The following is a 21745-nucleotide window of genomic DNA, read 5'->3' on the forward strand; positions in this document are numbered from 1 at the left end:
ACTCAACTATAACTTTAAAGATAATTTTCTCCTTTTTTTTATAAAAGTTAATGTTTGTATTTATATAATGATGAAAACTATCATTTTTCCTAACCTTTATTCATTTACTGTGCTATTGCCTGAACTCTGTAGATAGAAAGGCAAGATGAAGTCATTTATTTTTATTTTTAGGGTGAGTAAATATGCTCTTCATTTCCTATCTCTGGTTGTGAAATTGTTCTTATAATTTTTAGGAGGTAGAGGAATAGGGACGGGCATCATAATGAAATGTATAACCTATGAAACTGGAAGAAAATAAGGGGTTGCTTCAGTGTAATTAGAGTATGTGATGGGTCTTTTTTTTTTTTTGAGTGCCACATGTTGAGCAATAAAATACAAATATGGCTAGAAAGAAATATTAGAAAACCCAAGCTGAATAACCTTCAAACTCAATTCATGTTCTTGTTTGCTTCCAGACTCTTTTTAAATCAATATTTATTCAGAATTTTATTTATTCTGAGAAGATGTGTGACTATCCAATAATTCATGGCTGTTCTATAGCACAAATTCACTGCTTTGTCACAGTAGTCAAGAAAAATCATTTTTTCAGAAGTGCATTTCCAATGCCCCCAAACGTGCATCTTTCAGCACTGCCTATAAAAGCAGTCTATTAAGATGCAGCCTGAGTGCTTTACGTATGTTTTCTTTTACCTGCTCAGTGGAAATGAGGTTGCTTCTTTTAGGTATTACTTCTAGGGTTGGCATTCTAACTAAATGTTAACGATTTGTGTTCATATAGGGCAGACTGTTTCAAATGATGATGCAAACTATTTAGATACCAGCGCTGTGATTAGAAAAACCTTTCTTAAAGTAGGAGATTTGACATTCTGGTGTAACATAGGGTGATTTATCATCCATATGTTTAGGAGGTTACTCAGACTGGGAGAAGAACCACCATTATAAGGTCATGATACCATGGTATTGTTTAGTTTGAATCAGTGCTGAAGGAGTCTCATTTCCGTTTCCATTAATCTTGCCATGTCTAGTATGGGGTCATGTTTCTGCTCAAGATGAGTTTCTGGAATGCACATCATTTTCTGCATGAAGCATTGCCATCACTATGTGATGAAGCATGGTACCATGCCCTTTCTTTCACCCCCACCAAATGCATTCCTCTGCAGTGCTTCTGGAAATGCCTCATCCGCTCTCACTGCTACAGCCTCAGTCAGGCATCTACCATCTTATGTCTGAAATATGATAGCAATCTTCATGTTGGTGCCTCTGCCTTAACTTTTCTATTTCCTCTGCATCAACCAGAAACAAAAACACATGACGGTTGTGTTACTTTCTCAGGAGACTTGAGGGGCTTTGTACATCCTCCTCCAACTCCCGATGATATACATCATTCCCCTAACTGCTCTCCTCCCCCAGACATTCGCTATGGCTCAGTATGTGCTTTTGTCCAGCCTTCCCATGTGCCACAAAATTCTGTCCTTTAAGCAGGCTCAAAATTCCTCTCCTCCAAAAAGTGATTCCATAAATGTCACACCCATCTTAGTCATTGAAACCATTTTGAATTGTTGGTGTCACTTATAGCCAATGTGACAATTGAACCAAAGTTGAATTGCATCGATTCTGCACAGATCAACTTTGGTTATAAAGGTGATTTACATATCCTTTACTATTTTCCAGTTAGATGGTCACCCCGAAGGCAGAAATTGTTTCCTTCTTTTTTCATTTTTTATGTTTTGCTACTATTATTCTATAAATGACAAAATGGAAGTTCAGAGAGAAAAAAGCAATTCTCTCAAGATCATACAGCTTGTAGGTAGCAGAGATGACATTTGATACCAGGTGATTTGATACCAATTTTTTAAAAAATCTTATTAATAGGTTTTTAATATGATTTTTTTTTTGGCGGTACGCGGGCCTCTCACTGTTGTGGCCTCTCCCGTTGCGGAGCACAGGCTCCAGACGTGCAGGCTCAGCGGCCATGGCTCACGGGCCCCGCTGCTCCGCGGCATGTGGGATCTTCCTGGACCGGGGCACGAACCCGCGTCCCCTGCATCGGCAGGCAGACTCTCAACCACTGCGCCAACAGGGAAGCCCCCTAATATGATTTTTTAAAATTAATTTATTTTATTTACTTTTGGCTGCGTTGGGTCTTCCTTGCTGCGTGCCTGCTTTCTCTAGTTGCGGAGAGCGGGGGCTACTCTTCGTTGCGGTGCGTGGGCTTCTCATTGCGGTGGCTTCTCTTGTTGCGGAGCACGGGCTCTAGGCATGCGGGCTTCTGTAGTTGTGACTCGTGGGCTCCAGAGCACAGGCTCAGTAGTTGTGGTGCACGAGCTTCATTGCTCCGTGGCGTGTGGGGACTTCCGGACCAGGGCTTGAACCCTTGTCCCCTGCATTGGCAGGCAGATTCTTAGCCATGCGCCACAAGGGAAGCCCAGATACCAACTTTTATTCACCAGTATGAGATACTGTCTCCCTTACTTCCTTTGTTAACTCCTACTGATCTTGACATTACAAATTGTATGGTAAATTAATGTTAGTGATAGGGAGAGTAATTTTTTTTTTACATAAGTGCATTTTAAGGAGTCTATTAACTTGCTTTTAATCCAAGTTGAAATCTATCTAAAATAATTAGCTGATGATTGTCAAGATTGATCTCCTATTTGTATTTTTATAACCTAAATTAAAGATATGAGAGTTCAAAATTACATTGACATTCTTTTTAAACTTACTCTATAAACATTTATTGAGTGCCTGTTATGTATATATTGATACCAGGCACCAAAGTAGGTAATAGCAATAGAGCAATAACCAAGGTCTAGTTTCTGCCCTGCCGGAGCTATCAATCCAATAGGAGGATAGTTATGTGTATTAGCTTCCTCTGCTGCTGTAATGAATTACCACAAATGAGGTGGCTTAAAAATCACACAAATGGGGCTTTCCTGGTGGCGCAGTGGTTGAGAGTCCGCCTGCCGATGCAGGGGACGTGGGTTCGTGCCCCGGTCCAGGAAGATCCCATATGCCGTGGAGCGGCTGGGCCCGTGAGCCGTGGCCCCTGAGCCTGTGCGTCTGGAGCCTGTGCTCCACAACGGGAGAGGCTACAACAGTGAGAGGCCCGCGTAACGCAAAAAAAAAAAAAAAAAAATCACACAAATGTATCTTATAATTCTGGAGGTCAGAAGTCCAAAATAGGTCTCAGTGGGCTAAAATCTGGGTGTCGGCAGGGCTGTGTTTTTTTCTAGAGACTCTGTGGGAGAAGCAGTCTTCTTACATTTCCAGCTTCTAGAAGTTGCCACATTCTTTGGCTCATCACCCGCTTCTGTCATCAAAGCCAGCAATGTCCAGTCAAGTTTTTCTCATCTTGCATCACTCTGACCTTGTTTCCATTGTTGCATCTCCTTCTTTGACTCTTCTGTCTTTCCTTTCCCCACTTAAGGACTCTTACGATTATATTGGGCTCACCTAGATTATCCAGGATAATCTCCACATCTCATGGTTCTCAACTTAATTAAATCTGCAAAGTCCCTCTTGCCATGTAAGGCAACATTCACAAATTTTGGCATTAGGACATGGGCATCTGTCTACCACTGCATGTAAACAAACACCTTGTTGGTACAGTGTATCAAGGGCAACAGTGCAAATAATAGAAGTATGTATGTCTCAGAGATGAATGGAATTAGTTACCGTGGGGTGGGGTTATATGAAAGTTCTCAACATTGGTCTCCAGTCAAAGTGGGCTCCACTTACTGGCACAGTGTCCTGTAGAATGTCTTTAGTCCTTGTTCTCCTTGACAGTGAGTGGGAAGTTTGTAAGGGGAACTGTAGGCTTCCTTTAACCGTTGCCAAGGGAACAAAGAGGGGAAAGTCATATTATTCAAAGGACAGTATGCAAGATACCTGATTTTGTAGGGGAACCATAGCAGTACAGATTGGCTAAAAGATCAAGTTAAAATGAAGGGTGGCAGGAGATGAGCCTGGTGAGATGGGCCAGGTGGAGAAAGGCCAGATGTGCTGGGCTGAGAAGTCAGAACATCATCCTGTAAGAAATGGCAAAGAACATGGCTCCTTATCCTTTGCTGAGACTTAGAGGAAAGAGAACCCTTTCCTTGTAAGAAATGACAGGCCCTTATTTATGGACACAGCACCTTATACATGTTTGAAAAATAAAGTAAAACAAGTATTTAATTATTCACAATTTTCCACTGACTGTTGTTGAATATCAAAGCAAGACAATTTTGTACGACACTATTTTCCCATGCTTGTTGGAAAGTTATCTGATGTGCTTGCTCATAATAGTTCTAAGTTCTAGGATACTTGTTTACCCCACCTTAGTTCTCCCTTCTCTAAGTCACATTAGATCCTCTGAAGGAGACTACCTGAAGGAATAAAATTAAATGTCTCAGAATTTTGATTTTAATAGCTGATCAATGGTAGTTATATTGTCATTTAAACAGATTGCATTTAAGAAAGAAAAGAGTCTTTCTAAGCATGGCTGGCTGCTTTATCTTGACATTTTCATTCGACAGAGTCATGTGCCATCAGCACCCATGAAGTGAATTAATTACCTGGACTGTTTTTCATAATATTCATGAATTATTTCTAGTAAGAAAAAATTGTATTGTATGCATGCAGTATAAACTGTTAGCTACGATAACAAATGTGCAACTGTCTGTAATGAATATTTTTTAGCGATTGTATTGTCACAACACTTTTGGTGATCAGAGAGTCATAAGAACTGAAGAAGCTTTTAAAATGATTACCTAATCTTAATTTCTTTTTCTTTAAGTGAGAAATCTGAATTGCATTTAATTAGCTAAGCTATGTGATAGTGAAACACTGTATCTCCTTTTACTTAGCTGGCCCCTCAGTCAATTTATTTCAGAGATGCAATTAGAGCACATGAGAGCCTCAGAAAAAGCAATGCCTTGTATTGATTTCAGGAAATAAAAAATTTGCATGACAATACAAATTCTGTCAGCACATGGGGCAGGCTGAAGTCATCACTTTTCAGCTGCCATTACTATATGAAATCAGCTAAATCTTATCATTTGACTGTGGTCTTAGTGTATTTGCAACTGAAATATAAGGCAGCCAGAATTTACAATCAAAAAGTGTCAGCTTTTCAGATTTGACAGTAGCATTTCATTTATACTACAGTCCACTTTTTCACTTTGTGAGGTGCAAATCACACCAAAATTAGAAGCCAGACTAGACACTTTTAAACCAGTTTTCCCCATTTTTATGTAAAAAGCAAATAATTTCAGGATCAATATAAGTTTTTAACCTCTTTCAATATATCGCCTCTCCCCACTCATCTATGGAATTTCTCTAAGATCATTATTGAGAAATTCACTGCCAGGTAGCTCAACACAGGCTTTGGGATCAGACCATCTGCCTTTGAATGCCATCTCCACCCCTTATTAGCTGAGTGAGCTAGGGCAAATTAGCTTATCCTCTGTGACTCAACTTCCTCATCTATAAAATTGAAGGATAACGATGGCATACATCACAGAATTATTGGTAGCATTAAATGATATAATAAATATACCAGTGCTATTGTATTGCACAGCTCAAGGGGGTACAATTCACACTGTGTTCTATGTGGAATTGTGAAAAATGACATATCTGTGTGTAAATCACTTAACAGCAGTTCCTGGTACAAATAAGCATTCGTTTAATAATCATTTTTCTGTGGAATTTATAATCCTTCTTTCTTGAAATTCTTGAGCTTTCTTGAATATCACTTTTCTGCTTCTCTTTCTATAACTGTTATCTCTTACCCTTAATTGTGGTGTTTCCCAAAGCTCATACGCATCTGATGACCTACTTTTCTCTTACTCCATCAGGTTTGGTCTGTTATGTACATCTAGAATTAAGGACTGTGCATGAACTAAGACAGAGGTTAAGAATGACATTCAGAATAAAATCAAGTGGCCTAGTGGTCTCCAAATCTGATTGTGCATCAGAATTATCTGATGGGACATTAAAAATTACACATTCTAGGGCTTCCCTGGTGGCGCAGTGGTTGAGAGTCTGCCTGCCGATGCAGGGGACACGGGTTTGTGCCCCTGTCCGGGAAGATCCCACATGCCGCAGAGCGGCTGGGCCCGTGAGCCATGGCCGCTGAGCCTGCGCGTCCGGAGCCTGTGCTCCGCAACGGGAGAGGCCACAACAGTGAGAGGCCCGCGTACCGCAAAAAAAAAAACAAAAAACAAAAAACAAAAATTACACATTCTAGGTCCACCCCAGACCTACAGAATTGTAGTACTTTGTGTGGAGGGGCTGGAAATTGTACCACTCCCCCCCAAAAAGTTTTCGAGATATTTTAGCTGTTCAGCCAGTTTGGGGATGGAAATCTGGAACCAGCAAGAATATCGGCACTAGTGTTCCACATCAGAGTGGAAGATCCAAGTCAAAAAGCACAGGGGCTAGAGACCTGGTGGGAAGTAGAGGCCAAGTTCAGAGTCAGTCAAGAGCAGGAGAGACCTATCCATTCATGACCCCCTCTGCGCTCCACAGCACCCTCTGCATGTCTCTATCATGGCTCTTAACACCAGTGTTGATATTATAGTTTTGAGCTTATATTTCTTACTCAACTGTGAGATTTGTGAAAGCAGACTTAGTCTCCAGAATTCATCCTTGAATCCCCACCACCTTTTTATTGCAACGATAAAATAATGTTGTTAAAATGAGTTATTGAAACCCTAAGTCAGGTCAAGAGAGTGAGTGTATTAGTGCGACTACTTGGTTGCCTGTACCTAGCAAAAAGCAAGAAAAAGGACTTCAGTATAAGGATACAGTGTATCTCATGAAACTCAACCCCAGGTCTCAGGTAGGGACTGGAACAGGAAGCTGAAGTCTATCAGGATTTCCATCTTCACTTCTCCTTGTACATCTGCTTCAGTAATTTCTTTCTGAAAGCTCGCTTTCTCTGCTTCTCTGGTCTTCAAGCTTTATATTTTGCAGTTCTGATCTCCTGATGACTGACTCACTGTCTATTCTAATTCTAATTCCTGGGATAGAGTGGCCAGAAATGACTGGCCTAGTTTGGGTCTAGTGTCCAAACCAGATCTAGTCACTGATTGCCAAGGAGCAGGCACATGGGAGAAACTTGGCAGCCAGAGACCATGCCTGTGGATTACAGAGGAAGTCAGTTCCCAGAGAAGGGGTGACTAGATACCCTGAAATGTATTTGTCACCATGAGGCAGAGCCAGACAAGCAGTCAGAAAGGAAGCTGACTGTGTGTCAGAGAACTGAAGGATATACAGACTGTCTCAAACAGGAAGCATTTTACTCACTTCCCCGAGTAGGAACCGATGCTGGCATTGCAGGGTATGACCAACATGGGTCTGTTCTGCTGCAACGAGACAGGGACGAGTGTGGCTCCCAGGTGCATTATTTACCACCTGGGTGACAGTGGGTACAGTCCTTAGCCTCTTTATGCCTGTTTTTTTGCATATGTAAAGAGAAGCTAATAATGGTTTCCAGTCTTCCTACACAATAAGGTTATGTTTTCAAAGTAAACAAAATAATGCATAAGAGCACTTAGTACAGTGCTAAAAACGTATTAAACGTTTAATGCTAAAAACATATTAAATGTTACTGTTATTGTCATTATAACAAGAGATCCTGATATTCTTTATGGAAAATTTATTACTTTTCATTTGGTAACGTTATGACTGCCAAATATTTATCTCAAGATTTGACCCAAGACTTCAGTTTTTTTTCTAATTCTTTAAATTGAAATAGAGTTGATTTACAATGTTGTGCCAATGTCTGCTGTACAGCAAGGTGACTCAGTTATACACATTCTTTTTTTATTATTAATTTAACATCTTTATTGGAGTATAATTGCTTTACAATGGTGTGTTAGTTTCTGCTGTGTAACAAAGTGAATTAACTATACATATATTCCCATATCTCCTCCGTGTTGGGTCTCCCTCCCACTCTCCCTATCCCGCCCCTCTAGGTGGACACAAAGCACCAAGCTGATCTCCCTGTGCTATGCGGTAGCTTCCCACTAGCTATCTGTTTTACGTTTGGTAGTGTATATATGTCAATGCTACTCTCTCACTTCATCCCAGCTTACCCTTCCCCCTCCCAGTGTCCTCAAGTCCATTCTCTACATCTGCAACTTTATTCCTGTCCTGCCCCTAGGCTCACCAGAACGAGTTTTTTTAGATTCCATATATGTGTTAGCATACGGTATTTGTTTTTCTCTTCCTGACTTACTTCACTCTCTATGACAGACTCTGGGTCCATCCACCTTACTACAAATAGCTTAATTTTGTTTCTTTTTATGGCTGAGTAATATTCCATTGTATATATGTGCCACATATTCTTTATCCATTCGTCTGTCGATAGACACTTAGGTTGCTTCCATGTCCTGGCTATTGTAAATAGAGCTGCAGTGAACATTGGGGTACATGACTCTTTTTGAATTATGGTTTTCTCAGGTTATATGCCCAGCAGTGGGATTGCTGGGTCGTGTGGTAGTTCTATTTTTATTTTTTTAAGTAATCTCCATACTGTTCTCCGGAGTGGCTGTATCAATTTACATTCCCACCAACAGTGCAAGAGGGTTCCCTTTTCTCCACACCCTCTCCAGCATTTATTGTTTGTAGATTTTTTGATGATGACCATTCTGACTGGTGTGAGATGATATCTCAATATAGTTTTGATTTGCATTTCTCTAATGATTAATGATGTTGAGCATTCTTTCATGTGTTTGTTACCAATCTGTGTATCTGCTTTGGAGAAATGTCTATTTAGGTCTTCTGACCATTTTTGGATTGGGTTGTTTGTTTTTTTGATATTGAGCTGCATGGGCTGCTTGTAAATTTTGGAGATTAATCCTTTGTCCGTTGCTTCATTTGCAAATGTTTTCTCCCATTCTGAGTGTTGTCTTTCTGTCTTCTTTATGGTTTCCTTTGCTGTGTAAGAGCTTTGAAGTTTCAGTAGGTCCCATTTGTTTATTTTTGTTTTTATTTCCATTTCTCTAGGAGGTGGGTCAAAAAGGATCTTTCTGTGATTTATGTCACAGAGTGTTCTGCCTATGTTTTCCTCTAAGAGTTTGATGGTGTCTGGCCTTACATTTAGGTCTTTAATCCATTTTGAGTTTTTTTTTGTGTATGGTGTTAGGGAGTGTTCTAATTTCATTCTTTTACATGTAGCTGTGCAGTTTTCCCGGCATCACTTATTGAAGAGGCTGTCTTTTCTCCATTGTATATTCTTGCCTCCTTTATCAAAGATAAGTTGACCATATGTGCATGGGTTTATCTCTGGGCTTTCTATCCTGTTCTATTGATCTATATTTCTGTTTTTGTGCCAGTACCATACTGTCTTGATTACTGTAGCTTTGTTGTATAGTCTGGATTCTGAGAGCCTGATTCCTCCAGCTCCATTTTTCGTTCTCAAGGTTGCTTTGGCTATTCGGGGTCTTTTGTGTTTCCATACAAATTGTGAAAATTTTTGTTCTAGTTCTGTGAAAAATGCCAGTGGTAGTTTGATAGGGATTGCATTGAATCTGTAGATTGCTTTGGGTAGTAGAGTCATTTTCACAATGTTGATTCTTCCAATCCAAGGACATGGTATATCTCTCCATCTATTTGTATCATTTTTAATTTCTTTCATCAGTGTCTTATAATTTTCTGCATACCGGTCTCTTGTTTCCTTAGGTAGGTTTATTCCTAGGTATTTTATTCTTTTTGTTGCAATGGTAAATGGGCGTGTCTTCTTAATTTCACTTTCAGATTTTTTATCATTAGTGTATAGGAATGCCAGAGATTTCTGTGCATTAATTTTGTGTCCTGCTACTTTACTAAATTCATTGATTAGCTCTAATAGTTTTCTGGTAGCATCTTTAGAATTCTCTATGTGTAGTATCATGTCATCTGTAAACAGTGACAGCTTTACTTCTTCTTTTCCGATTTGGATTCCTTTTATTTCTTTTTCTTCTCTGATTGCTGTGGCTAAAACTTTCATGTTGAATGATAGTGGTGAGAGTGGGCAACCTTGTCTTGTTCCTGATCTTAGTGGAAATGGTTTCAGTTTTTCACCATTGAGGATGATGTTGGCTGTGGGTTTGTCATATATGGCCTTTATTATGTTGAGGAAAGTTCCCTCTATGCCTACTTTCTGGAGGGTTTTTATCATAAATGGGTGTTGAATTTTATCAAAAGCTTTCTCTGCATCCATTGAGATGATCATATGGTTTTTCTCGTTCTATTTGTTAATATGGTGTATCATATTTATTGATTTGCATATGTTGAAGAATCCTTGCATTCCTGGGATATACCCCACTTGGTCATGGTGTATGATCCTTTTAATGTGTTGTTGGATTCTGTTTGCTAGTATTTTGTTGAGAATTTTTGCATATATGTTCATCAGTGATATTGGCCTGTAGTTTTCTTTCTTTATGACATCTTTTTCTGGTTTTGGTATCAGGGTGATGGTGGCCTCATGGAATGAGTTTGGGAGTGTTCCTCCCTCTGCTATGTTTTGGAAGAGTTTGAGAAGGATAGGTGTTAGCTCTATTCTAAATGTTTGATAGAATTCGCCTGTGAAGCCATCTGGTCCTGGGCTTTTGTTTGTTGGAAGATTTTTAATCACAATTTCAATTTTAGTTCTTCTGATTGGTCTGTTCATATTTTCTATTTCTTCCTGGTTCAGTCTTGGAAGGTTGTGAATTTCTAAGAATCTGTCCATTTTTTCCAAGTTGTCCATTTCATTGGCATATAGTTGCTTGTAGTAATCTCTCATGATCCTTTGTATTTCTGTAGTGTCAGTTGTTACTTCTCCTTTTCGTTTCTAATTCTGTTGATTTGAGTCTTCTCCCTTTTTTTCTTGATAAGTCTGGCTAATGGTTTATCAATTTTGTTTATCTTCTCAAAGAACCAGCTTTTAGTTTTATTGATCTTTGCTATTGTTTACTTCATTTCTTTTTCATTTATTTCTGATCTGATCTTTATGATTTCTTTCCTTCTGCTAACTTTGGGGTTTTCTTGTTCTTCTTTCTCTAATTGCTTTAGGTGGAAGGGTAGGTTGTTTATTTGAGGTGTTTCTTGTTTCTTAAGGTAGGATTGTATTGCTGTAAACTTCCCTCTTAGAACTGCTTTTCCTGCATCCCTTAGGTTTTGGGTTGCCGTGTTTTCACTGACATTTGTTTCTAGGTATTTTTTGATTTCCTCTTTGATTTCTTCAGTGATCTCTTGGTTATTTAGTAGTGTATTGTTTAGCCTCCATGTGTTTGTATTTCTTACAGATATTTTCCTGTAATTGATATCTAGTTTCATAGCGTTTTGGTCGGAAAAGATACTTGATACATTTTCAGTTTTCTTAAATTTGCCAAGGCTTGATTTGTGATCCAAGATATGATCTATCCTGGGAATGTTTCATGAGCCCTTGAGAAGAAAGTGTATTCTGTTGTTTTTGGATGGAATGCCCTATAAATATCAATTAAACCCATCTTGTTTAATGTATAATTTAAAGCTTGTGTTTCCTTATTTATTTTCATTTTGGATGATCTGTCCATTGGTGAAAGTGGGGTGTTAAAGTCCCCTAATTGATTGTGTTATTGTAAGTTTCCCCTTTTATGGTTGTTAGTATTTGCCTTATGTATTGAGGTGCTCCTATATTGGGTGCATAAATATTTACAATTGTTATATCTTCTTCCTGGATAGATCCCTTTGTCTCTTGTAATAGTCTTTGTTTTAAACTCTATTTTGTCTGATATGAGAATTGCTATGCCAGCTTTCCTTTTATTTCCATTTGCATGGGATATCTTTTTCCATTCCGTCACTTTCTGTCTGTGTGTGTCCCTAGGTCTGAAGAGGGTCTCTTGTAGACCGCATATATACGGGTCTTGTTTTTTTATCCATTCAGCCAGTCTATGTCTTTTGTTTGGAGCATTTAATCCATTTACATGTAAGGTAATTATCAATATGTATGTTTCTATTACCATTTTCTTAATTGTTTTTGGTTTGTTATTGTAGGTCTTTTCCTTCTCTTGTGTTTCCTGCCTAGAGAAGTTCCTTTAGCATTTTTTGTAAATCTGGTTTAGTGGTGCTGAATTCTCTTAGCTTTTGCTTGTCTGTAAAGGTCTGAATTTCTCCATCAATCTGAATGAGATCTTTTCTGGGTAGAGTAATCTTGGTTGTAGGTTTTTCTCTTTCATCACTGTAAATATGTCCTGCCACTCCCTTCTGGCTTACAGAGTTTCTGCTGAAAGATCAGCTGTTAACCTTCTGAGGATTCCCTTGTATGTTATTTGTTGTTTTTCCCTTGCTGCTTTTAATATATTTCCTTTGTATTGAATTTTTGATAGTTTGATTAATATGTGTCTTGGCGTGTTTCTCCCTGGATTTATCCTCTGTGGGACTCTCTGTGCTTCCTGGACTTGATTAATTGTTTCCTTTCCCATATTAGGGAAGTTTTCAACTACAATCTCTTCAAATATTCTCTCAGTCCCTTTATTTTTCTCTTCTTCTTCTGGGACCCCTATAATTCGAATGTTGGTGCCTTTAATGTTGTCCCAGAAGTCTCTGAGACTGTCCTCAATGATTTTCATTCTTTTTTCTTTATTCTCGTCTGCCATAGTTATTTCCACTATTTTATCTCTAGGTCACTTATCTGTTCTTCTGCCTCAGTCATTCTGCTATTGATGATCCCTTCTAGAGAATTTTTAATTTCATTTATTGTGTTGTTCATCATTGTTTGTTTGCTCTTTAGTTCTTCTAGGTCCTTGTTAAACATTTCTTGTTTTTTCTCCATTCTATTTCCAAGATTTTGGATCATCTTTACTATCATTATTCTTAATTCTTTTTTCAGGTAGACTGCCTATTTTCTCTTCATTTGTTAGGTCTGGTGGGTTTTTACCTTGCTCCTTCATCTACTCTGTGTTTCTCTGTCTTCTCATTTTGCTTAACTTACTGTCTTTGCGGTCTCCTTTTCTCCTTTGCGGCTGCAGGTTCATAGTTCCTTTTGTTTTTGGTGTCTGCCCTCAGTGCTAAGGTTGGTTCAGTGGGTTGTGTAGGCTTCCTGGTGGAAGGGACTAGTGCCTTTTTTCTAGTGGATGAGGCTAGATCTTGTTTCTGCTGGGCAGGTCCATGTCTGGTGGTGTGTTTTGGGGTGTCCATGACCTTATTATGATCTTAGGCAGCCTCTCTGCTAATGGGTGGGGTTGTGTTCCTATCTTGCTAGTACATTGGCATAGGGTGCCCAGCACTGTACCTTGCTGGTCGTTGAGTGGAGCTGGGCCTTGGCATTGAGATGGAGATCTCTGGGAGGTTTCACTGTTTGATATTATGTGTACCTGGGAGGTTTCTGGTGGACCAGTGTCCTGAACTTGGCTCTCCCACCTCAGAGGCATCGCCCTGACCCCTGGGTGGAGCACCAAGAGTCTGTCATCCACACAGCTCAGAATAAAAGGGAGAAAAAGTGAAAGAAAGAGTGAAGTAAAATAAAATAATTTGAAATGAAATGAAATACAATAAAGTTATAAAAATAATTGTTAAAATTTTTTTTAAGTAATAAAAAGAAAAAGAAAGAAAGAAGAGAGCAACCAAACCAAAAAACAAATCCACCAATGATAACAAGAGCTAAAAAAGTGTACTAAAAAAGAAGAGAAATACAAACAAACAAAAAAACGGACAGACAGAACCCTAGGACAAATGGTAAAAGCAAAGCTATACAGACAAAATCACACACAGAAGCATACATGTACACACTCACAAAAAGAGAAAAAGGGGAAAAAAATATATACATATCATTGCTCCCAAAGTCCGTGTCCTCAATTTGGGATGATTCGTTGTCTATTCAGGTATTCCACAGATGCAGGGTACATCATGTTGATTGTGGGATTTAATTCACTGCTCCTGAGGCTGCTGGGAGAGATTTCCCTTTCTCTTTTTTGCTCAGTCCCTGGGGTTCAGCTTTGGATTTGGCCCCGCCTCTGCGTGTAGGTCGCTTGAGGGCGTCTGTTCTTCGCTCAGACAGGACAGGGTTAAAGGAGCAGCTGATTTGGGGGCTCTGGCTCACTCAGGCCCTGGGGAGGGAAAGGTATGGTATGCAGGGTTGAGCCTGTGTTGGGAGAGACCGGTGTGATGTTTCAACAGCCTGAGGCGCCGTTTGTTCTCCCGGGGAAGTTTTCCCTGGGAGTGGTGGGCTGCACAGGCTCCCAGGAGGGCAGGTGTGGATAGTGACCTGTGCTTGCACACAGGCTTCTTGGTGGCGGCAGCAGCAGCAGTTTTAGCGTCTCATGCCCGTCTCTGGGGTCCGCGCTGTTAGCTGCGGCTCGGGCCCGTCTCTGAGGCTCCTTTAAGCTGCAATCTTAATCCCCTCTCCTTGCGCACCAGGAAACAAAGAGGCAAGAAAAAGTCTCTTGCTTCTTCGGTAGCTCCAGACCTTTTCCCGGACTCCCTCCCGGCTAGCCGTGGCGCACTAGCCCCCTTCAGGCTGTGTTCGCGCAGCCAACCCCAGTCCTCTCCCTGGGATCCAACCTCCGAAGCCCGAGCCTCAGCTCCCAGCCCCCATCCGCCCTGGCGGGTGAGCAGACAAGCCTCTCGGGCTGGTAATTGCTGGTCGGCACTGATCCTCTGTGCGGGAGTCTCCACTTTGCCCTCCACACCCCTGTTGCTGCGCTCTCCTCTGCGGCTCCGAAGCTTCCCCCCTCCGCCACCCGCAGTCTCCGCCTGCGAAGGGGCTTCCTAGTGTGTGGAAACCTTTCCTCCTTCACAGCTCCCTCCCACTGGTGCAGGTCCCATCTCTATTCTTTTGTCTCTGTTTTTTCTTTTGCCCTACCCAGGTATGTGGGGAGTTTCTTGTCTTTTGGGAGGTCTGAGGTCTTCTGCCAGCATTCAGTAGGTGTTCTGTAGGAGTTGTTCCACGTGTAGATGTATTTCTGGTGTATCTGTGGGGAGGAAGGTGATCTCCACGTCTTACTCTTCTGCCATCTTGAAGCTCCTCCCCTAGACATTCTTTTTTTAAAAAATATTCTTTTCCATTATTGTGTATCCCAGGAGATTGGATATAGTTCCCTGTGCTATACAGTAGGGCCTTAGTGTTTATCCATTCTAAATGTAATAATTTATATCTACCAACCCCAAATTCCCAGTCCATCCCTCTCCCTCCCCACAAGACTTCAGTTTCTGAACTCCAGTTGAACACTGGACTTTCAGTTAGATGTCACTTCAAATTCAAAAAGAGCCAAATCAACCTCATGCTCTTTTTCTTATAACAACTGTATAACCTCTTCCACCTGCTAACATTCCCATCTGTTTTAATAGCATCAACATTTCGTTAAACTGAGATAAAGGCCAGAAGTGACTGAGAATCACAATTTCTAGGTCTGAAATCTCTTTGTTTGGCACCTTTTTTGACTTCTCTCTTTTACACCCTAAGTCTTACCGTTCATCAAGTGCTTTTTTATCTTTTTCATGTAATTCTGTGACTAAGAATGAACATTCATTGGTGGCTTGCTAAGTGCCAGCCACTGTTTTAAGCACTTTTACAGGTATTAATTCATGTAATCCTCATAACATCTTCCTGGCTTAGGTACTATTATCATCCCCATATACAAATATGGAAACTGAGACTCAGAGAAGTGATATGATCTGTCTAGGGTCACTGCTAGTAAGTGATAGAGATCAGGGAGTCTGACTCCAGAGCCATTGCTCCTAACCCGTAAGCCACACGACTGCTCTGTGATGAACCTTGAATCTCTCTTTCCATTACTTGTACCACCATTTGGGTCGTGGCTCACATCACTTTACCTCTATTACTGCAATAGACTCCTGGTTGGTCCCCTTGACTTTGCACTTTGTGATACAACTTATATACGGCCACCAGATTGCTCTTCCTTAATTAAGCCCTGCTTGTACCTTGTCCTTCCTTTGTTCCAAATCCTTCTATGACTCCCTGTGGTCTAGGATATATAAAAAAACTTACATCCCTGGCTTTTTTGGCTTTCTGTAGTTCTGGTTCCATAGTATCTATTCAGCTTTATGTTTTCCTCCTCCTGTTCCATTATCTATGACTACATTTAGGCTGATCTTTTCACCATTCCTGCAAACATGCTGTTCTTTCCTAACTCTGTGACTTCATACATCTCTAAACTTTATTTGTCCATCTCAAGATATTGTGGCTCTAGGAACCCTTCCTTACTAATCTAAACTGGATGTGACCTTTCCTTCCTTAGAACGTTCCTAACGCTTTCCTTGTAACCCCTCTTACGATATCACATTCTGCCTTATTTGATAGCGACTTGTGTTCTTTTCTTATTTCTCTCCCTGCTTCACCACTTTGTTAGCCTGTTGAAGGCAGAGACTGTGTTTCACTAAATCTTGTATCCCCTGCAGTGCTTCTACTAATGCAGAGCACATAACAGGTGATCAATACATAGTTACTGAATTTAACAGAATTCTAGTTTCACTCACTCAGAATGTTTCTCTTTTCCCTTTCGTTTTGTTCCAGTCTTTCACAAAAATCTCACTTCTTGAATGAAACTCCCTTGACTGCTTTAGTCCTTGATGAAACCTACTTTCTCAGAACTCTTGTAACACTTCAGGCCGATACATATAATTTAGTACTTGATTAATCATTTTATACGGGTATATTCATTGTTCATGTATTACAACACAGGGCCTGATATATGAAGATTCTCAACAAATATTTGTTGAATGAATCAATATGTCGATCTTGCCCCACCAACTGCAAGGTCTCGAAGACAGGGACCATGCTTTATAGATCTTCTGTATCCCCTTAGAGCTCTCAGCATGTAATAGGTGCTTTATGAATATTTGCTGACTGACTGGCTCTGGTATTTCTGTTGCAAGTCTGTCCTTACCTTCCTGTTGTTCTGCCCTCAGCCTGTGATTACACTGAAGAGGTTTCTGAGTCCTCAGGTCTGATTTCCCCACTGAGAACAGGCTGAGTCAGGTTGCTGACACACAGGCCTCTTTTTGCCAGTCCCTTTTGATTCTGTCTTTAAATCAGAACTAGGCCTTCTTATAGGGACAAATCCCTAGAGGAAGAGAGCAGGAGTCCTTAGGCTGGGGAAGAAGAGTCGGGGATTGAGAATTGCAAAACATAAAACTTTGGCCAGAAATAATTCTACAGAACTTGTTACTGGGCCTACCCAGTACATGTGAGGGAAAGGCCATTCTGTGTCTACTTTGTACTGTTTAAAGACAAGGGAAATATATGGCAATCATGATGCAAGAGTAAATGACTAGGGCCCACCTTCAAATGGCATGAAGTCTGCCAGTAGATCTAAAAAAAAAAAACAAAAATAACATTTGTATAATATAATAATGATTTGTATATACCATATAGCCAACATGGCAGAGGCCAACAGTGACTAGTTTTCCAACTTCTCGAAGGAAAGTCTCATCTACTGAGAGGAAAGGGAGAACCGGGATAAGCAGACATCTCTATTATACTGTGCACCTCACAAATACACAGCAATACTTGGGAATGGCAGATGGTAGAATGTGCTTTTACAGACTGGAAAGGCTTCAAGTTTTGCTCTCCTGGCTACAGTCTATAATGTTGCTGCTCAGAACTGTGGGAGATATGTACACAGTGTGTCGAAGAATTATGGTCCTTAACAGCTCTTCCCAGACTTGCTTCTAGCTGGAGAGAGGGAAAATGATTGACAGCTGTATCCAAGGCATACTGATGTTTCACTGGACCAAAGAATGAGTTCAACACTGCACTGAGCAGTGGACTAGCTAAGATACAAATTTTTCCTTTATTAATATTTTATATGTATTTATTTGCCATTTCGTTGGCTTATATGCTTAGCAGGTTCTTTGTTTTAAATGCAGGTGATCCAAGGATACATGACCCACATTTCAAGGGGCCCGTTGTCAACAGGTAAGCAATTCTTTTCTCTGGAATGTATTTTTTAACCAACACAGAAAGCTTATTTTTTGGTATCATTTTCTGGTCAATGGAGAATTGTGTCTACTGTGAGGGAGAAATGACTTATTTTTAGCCTAAATGTCACCTAATTTATACAGGGTACAGGTAATAAATCTTTCCATGAGTCATAAATGTCCTGTCCTGTTCAGCAAATGAACTGCCTTAATTTATGACTGAAGGGTTTGTTATTTCTGATAAAGAGAAGCCAAAAGTGCTTTATAAGATTTAACCCCTTTGTGGAGAAGTAAACACATTCCAGTAGCTGTCTTATGCACCCGTTTACTCTGATTCACCACTGCAAGTGCAGAGTTGCTATGCCAACTTCTTCCACACAGGGTATTTGTGCTACTCAGCCTCCCAAAGCAGAGAGCTTTCTGAGAGGCAAACATTCACCAATTCATCACGTATGCTTTAGGATATTTTAAAATGCTCTAGGGAAGTGTGTACTTGTCTTAACTGGTGCTTCTCCTGCAAGGTTTCATAGCGTTTAAAAAGTATCCAATAGGGGCTTCCCTGGTGGCGCAGTGGTTGAGAGTCCGCCTGCCGATGCAGGGGATGCGGGTTCGTGCCCTGGTCCGGGAGGATCCCACATGCCGCGGAGCGGCTGGAGCCCGCGCGTCCGGGGCCTGTGCTCCGCAACGGGAGAGGCCACAGCAGTGGGAGGCCCGCGTACCACAAAAAAGAGAAAAAAAAAGTATCCAATAATTCATAGGCCTCTTTTATTATTATATTGTACCTTCTATTCCCAGGCTTCCTGCTGATCAAAAAGGGGTTTGCAGGGTAGAATGGCTAAAAATGAGGAGAAGATTAAGCTATACGTAGCTGTTTTTCCACTTAGCATTGACTTTAATTTCTGGCAGTTGCATGTCATAATAAACTGTGATGTGAAATAGTGATCAACATGCTTATTTGCACTTGCCAGCCATCAGCATGTGTATTAGCATTACTGTTATGTCTCTATAATATCCCAGCTTTAAACAAATGTGTATCTAGTTTATTCTAATTCTGTAAGAAGCCAAGTCATTTGTTTGGGTTACTCTTTCAAAGGTGTACCTGTGCCCTCTTTAGAGTAAGTCTGAAATCTCTCTCATTCTCTCCATGGTAGCACCATGAATACATTTTGTTGTCCAGTGTACAAATAGCCTCATCTGATATGGAGGTTACTTTTATTGTACTTGGATTCATTTTATAATAACTAATTTGTATGAACGGAATCTAGCTTATTGGCCTCAAGGGACCTCTAGATATAATCTGGATTCAATAGTAGTAACAACAACAATAATAATAAGTGAACTGCCACATTTGGACAGATGAAATGCAGATTACAGATGTGCCTTTTCTAGCCATAGAGAAGAAAGCAGAGCTCAGTCTGGCTGGCTGTAGGTGTGGGCAGGGAGGTGAAATCTCTTGTCTTCAGTTATTTAGAATTTAGTGATAGAACCATGCAGTCCAGGTAAAGTCTAAACAACTGTGATAAAGAGAATAATTTATTTTTACTAAGGACCTTTTGTGATGTCCTAGGTACCACAAAGGCCTTCAAAGGTGAAATGGTCATTGTGTATACATACCCCTCTCCCCAAATCTTCAATCCAAGAATGGAGAGAAGTATTGTAAAACCACAGGGGCTTAACTATAGGAAGACACAATTTGGCCCATTGGTAAATTCTCAGGCTGCAGGGGTCTATAATGCCTTTCCTGGGAAAATAATTGGGGTGTTTAAGGAGCAAGTGAGAAACCCCACCTTCTTCACATTACCTTTTGCTTACTATAACATTTTTTGCTTGCATAATGTCACTTTCCTTCTGAGAGATCCAGTCTTATCAGATATTCCGGCAGACCCTCACAGCACTGTCTGCTCATCATCCACCATGTTCTGTACACCTCTCTCAGTTTACAAGGACATCGTTTTGTGCCTAGTGACGACCCAACTGCAGTTGTTTCCAGGAGAGGTGAAGGAATGACGGTAATGCCACAGGAGAGATTAACTCAGTTTCTCATTTGTCCCCATCTACTAAGATAAGAATCGGACGTGTGGAAGCTATTGCCCCGTAGTGTTGACCCAAAAAAAACAAACAGTCATTTTTTTTTTTTTTTTTTGCGGGACGCGGGCCTCTCACTGTTGTGGCCTCTCCCGTTGTGGAGCACAGGCTCTGGACGTGCAGGCTCAGCGGCCATGGCTCACAGGCCCAGCCACTCCGCGGCATGTGGGGTCTTCCCGGACCAGGGCACGAACCCGTGTCCCCTGCATCGGCAGGCGGACCCTCAACCATTGCGCCACCAGGGAAGCCCCAAACAGCGATTTTGATAGCCCCTTTTGAAAGAATAGTTATCCAGTGCCTATGCTTTGTCCCATGTATTCAACAGAATTTTAGCATTGGATTGAGGTGAGATTTGTAAAAGTTTAAGGGCTGCTCAGCACTGTTCTTGGCGGTACATTAGAGGGCAAAAATGAATGCACATAGAAAACTAAAAAATAAATCTCTTTTAGAAGGTTCTACATGAGAAATTCTCTTATAATTTTAGAACTAAGAAAAATTTTCATTTAATGGAGAGTTAATATACTTTCTCCTGTTAGATAAGGAGAACTGTAATCCATTGTTTCTCCTTTTGTCTTGACTTGTGGAAAGCCCACTGATACATTTAATTTCAATGCCAGCAACTACATTAGCCTTTGAGTTAAGCATTTCTTTTCAGAACTTTGAATTTCTATTTCTATTTTAATAATGCTATTGCATCCAGTTTTAAGTCATTTCATTTATATTCATTCTGAAAAGAGGCAGCATATAGGTGGACAGGTAAATAGAAATGAAAACCTTGGATGTTCCATAGTTGACTTTTTCCCCTTATCTACACACAAAGTAGGTGAAAGACATATGACTCAGACTAATCAAATTGGTAGGTTTCACAATGCTGAAAACAACTACTATTATAGAAGGTGGAAAATCTGTCTGGAATGTAATAAGATGCATTTATGTTTACCTGAGGCATCGGGGAGAGGTTAAACTCACGATCATGAAGGGATTCAAGGAGAGAATGAAGAGGAGTTTATTAGGGATGTTGTAGAGGGGATTCTTTCATATAAAGGAGTTAGACTAAATGACCTCTGAGTTCTTTCCAATCCTGAAATTCTATGACTCTGTGATTCAACATTTTTTATTGTTATAATTAACATACAATATTATGTTACTTTCAGGTATACAACATAGTGATTTGATATTTTTTATTCATTATGAAATGATCACAGTAAGTCTAGTTACCATCCATCACCATACAAAGTGAAAATATTATTGACTGTATTCCCTATGTATATATTATATCCCTGTGACTTTTTTATAACTGGAGGTTTGTGCCCCAAAATGCCCTTCACCTATTTTGTTCTGTCCTTGCACACCCCTCCCCTCTGGCAACTATCAGTTTGTTCTCTGTATTTATGAGTCTGTTTCTGTTTTGTTTGTTCCTTTGTTTCTTAGATCCCACATATAAGTGAAATCATATGGTATTTGTTTTTCTCTAACTTATTTCACTTAGCATAGTACGTTCTAGGTCTCTCAATATTGCCACAATGGCAAGATTTCACTCTTTTATGGCTGAGTAATATTCCATTACACACACAGACACACACACACACACCACACCACATCTTCTTTATCCATTCATATATTGAGGGACATTTAGGTTGCATCTGTGTCTTGGCTATTGTAAATAGTGCTGCAAAGAACATAGGGGTGTATATCTTTTTGAATTAGTGTTTTCATTTTCCTCAGTTAAATACCTTGAAGTGGAATTGCTGGATCATATGGTAGTTCTATTTTTAGTTCTTAAAGGAACCTC

General features: G+C 40.2%; 1 protein-coding gene across 7 annotated transcripts in view; it reads left to right on the top strand.

Annotated features, from left to right (window-relative positions):
* The window catches only part of SLC44A5 (solute carrier family 44 member 5), a 377697-nt gene that overhangs the window by 199393 nt on the left and 156559 nt on the right, over positions 1-21745 (top strand). For 5 of the 7 annotated variants that reach the window (XM_060304202.1, XM_060304190.1, XM_030865967.2 and 2 more), the window contains one exon: positions 17818-17866. The exons of the other annotated variants lie outside the window; for them this stretch is intronic. In XM_060304202.1, coding sequence (XP_060160185.1) covers positions 17818-17866 — 49 coding nt within the window. Of the gene's footprint in view, positions 1-17817; positions 17867-21745 lie in introns of those variants that run through there. 7 annotated transcript variants of the gene reach the window in all.

Source organism: Globicephala melas, chromosome 1, assembly GCF_963455315.2.
Source record: "Globicephala melas chromosome 1, mGloMel1.2, whole genome shotgun sequence".
Lineage (NCBI taxonomy): Eukaryota > Metazoa > Chordata > Mammalia > Artiodactyla > Delphinidae > Globicephala > Globicephala melas.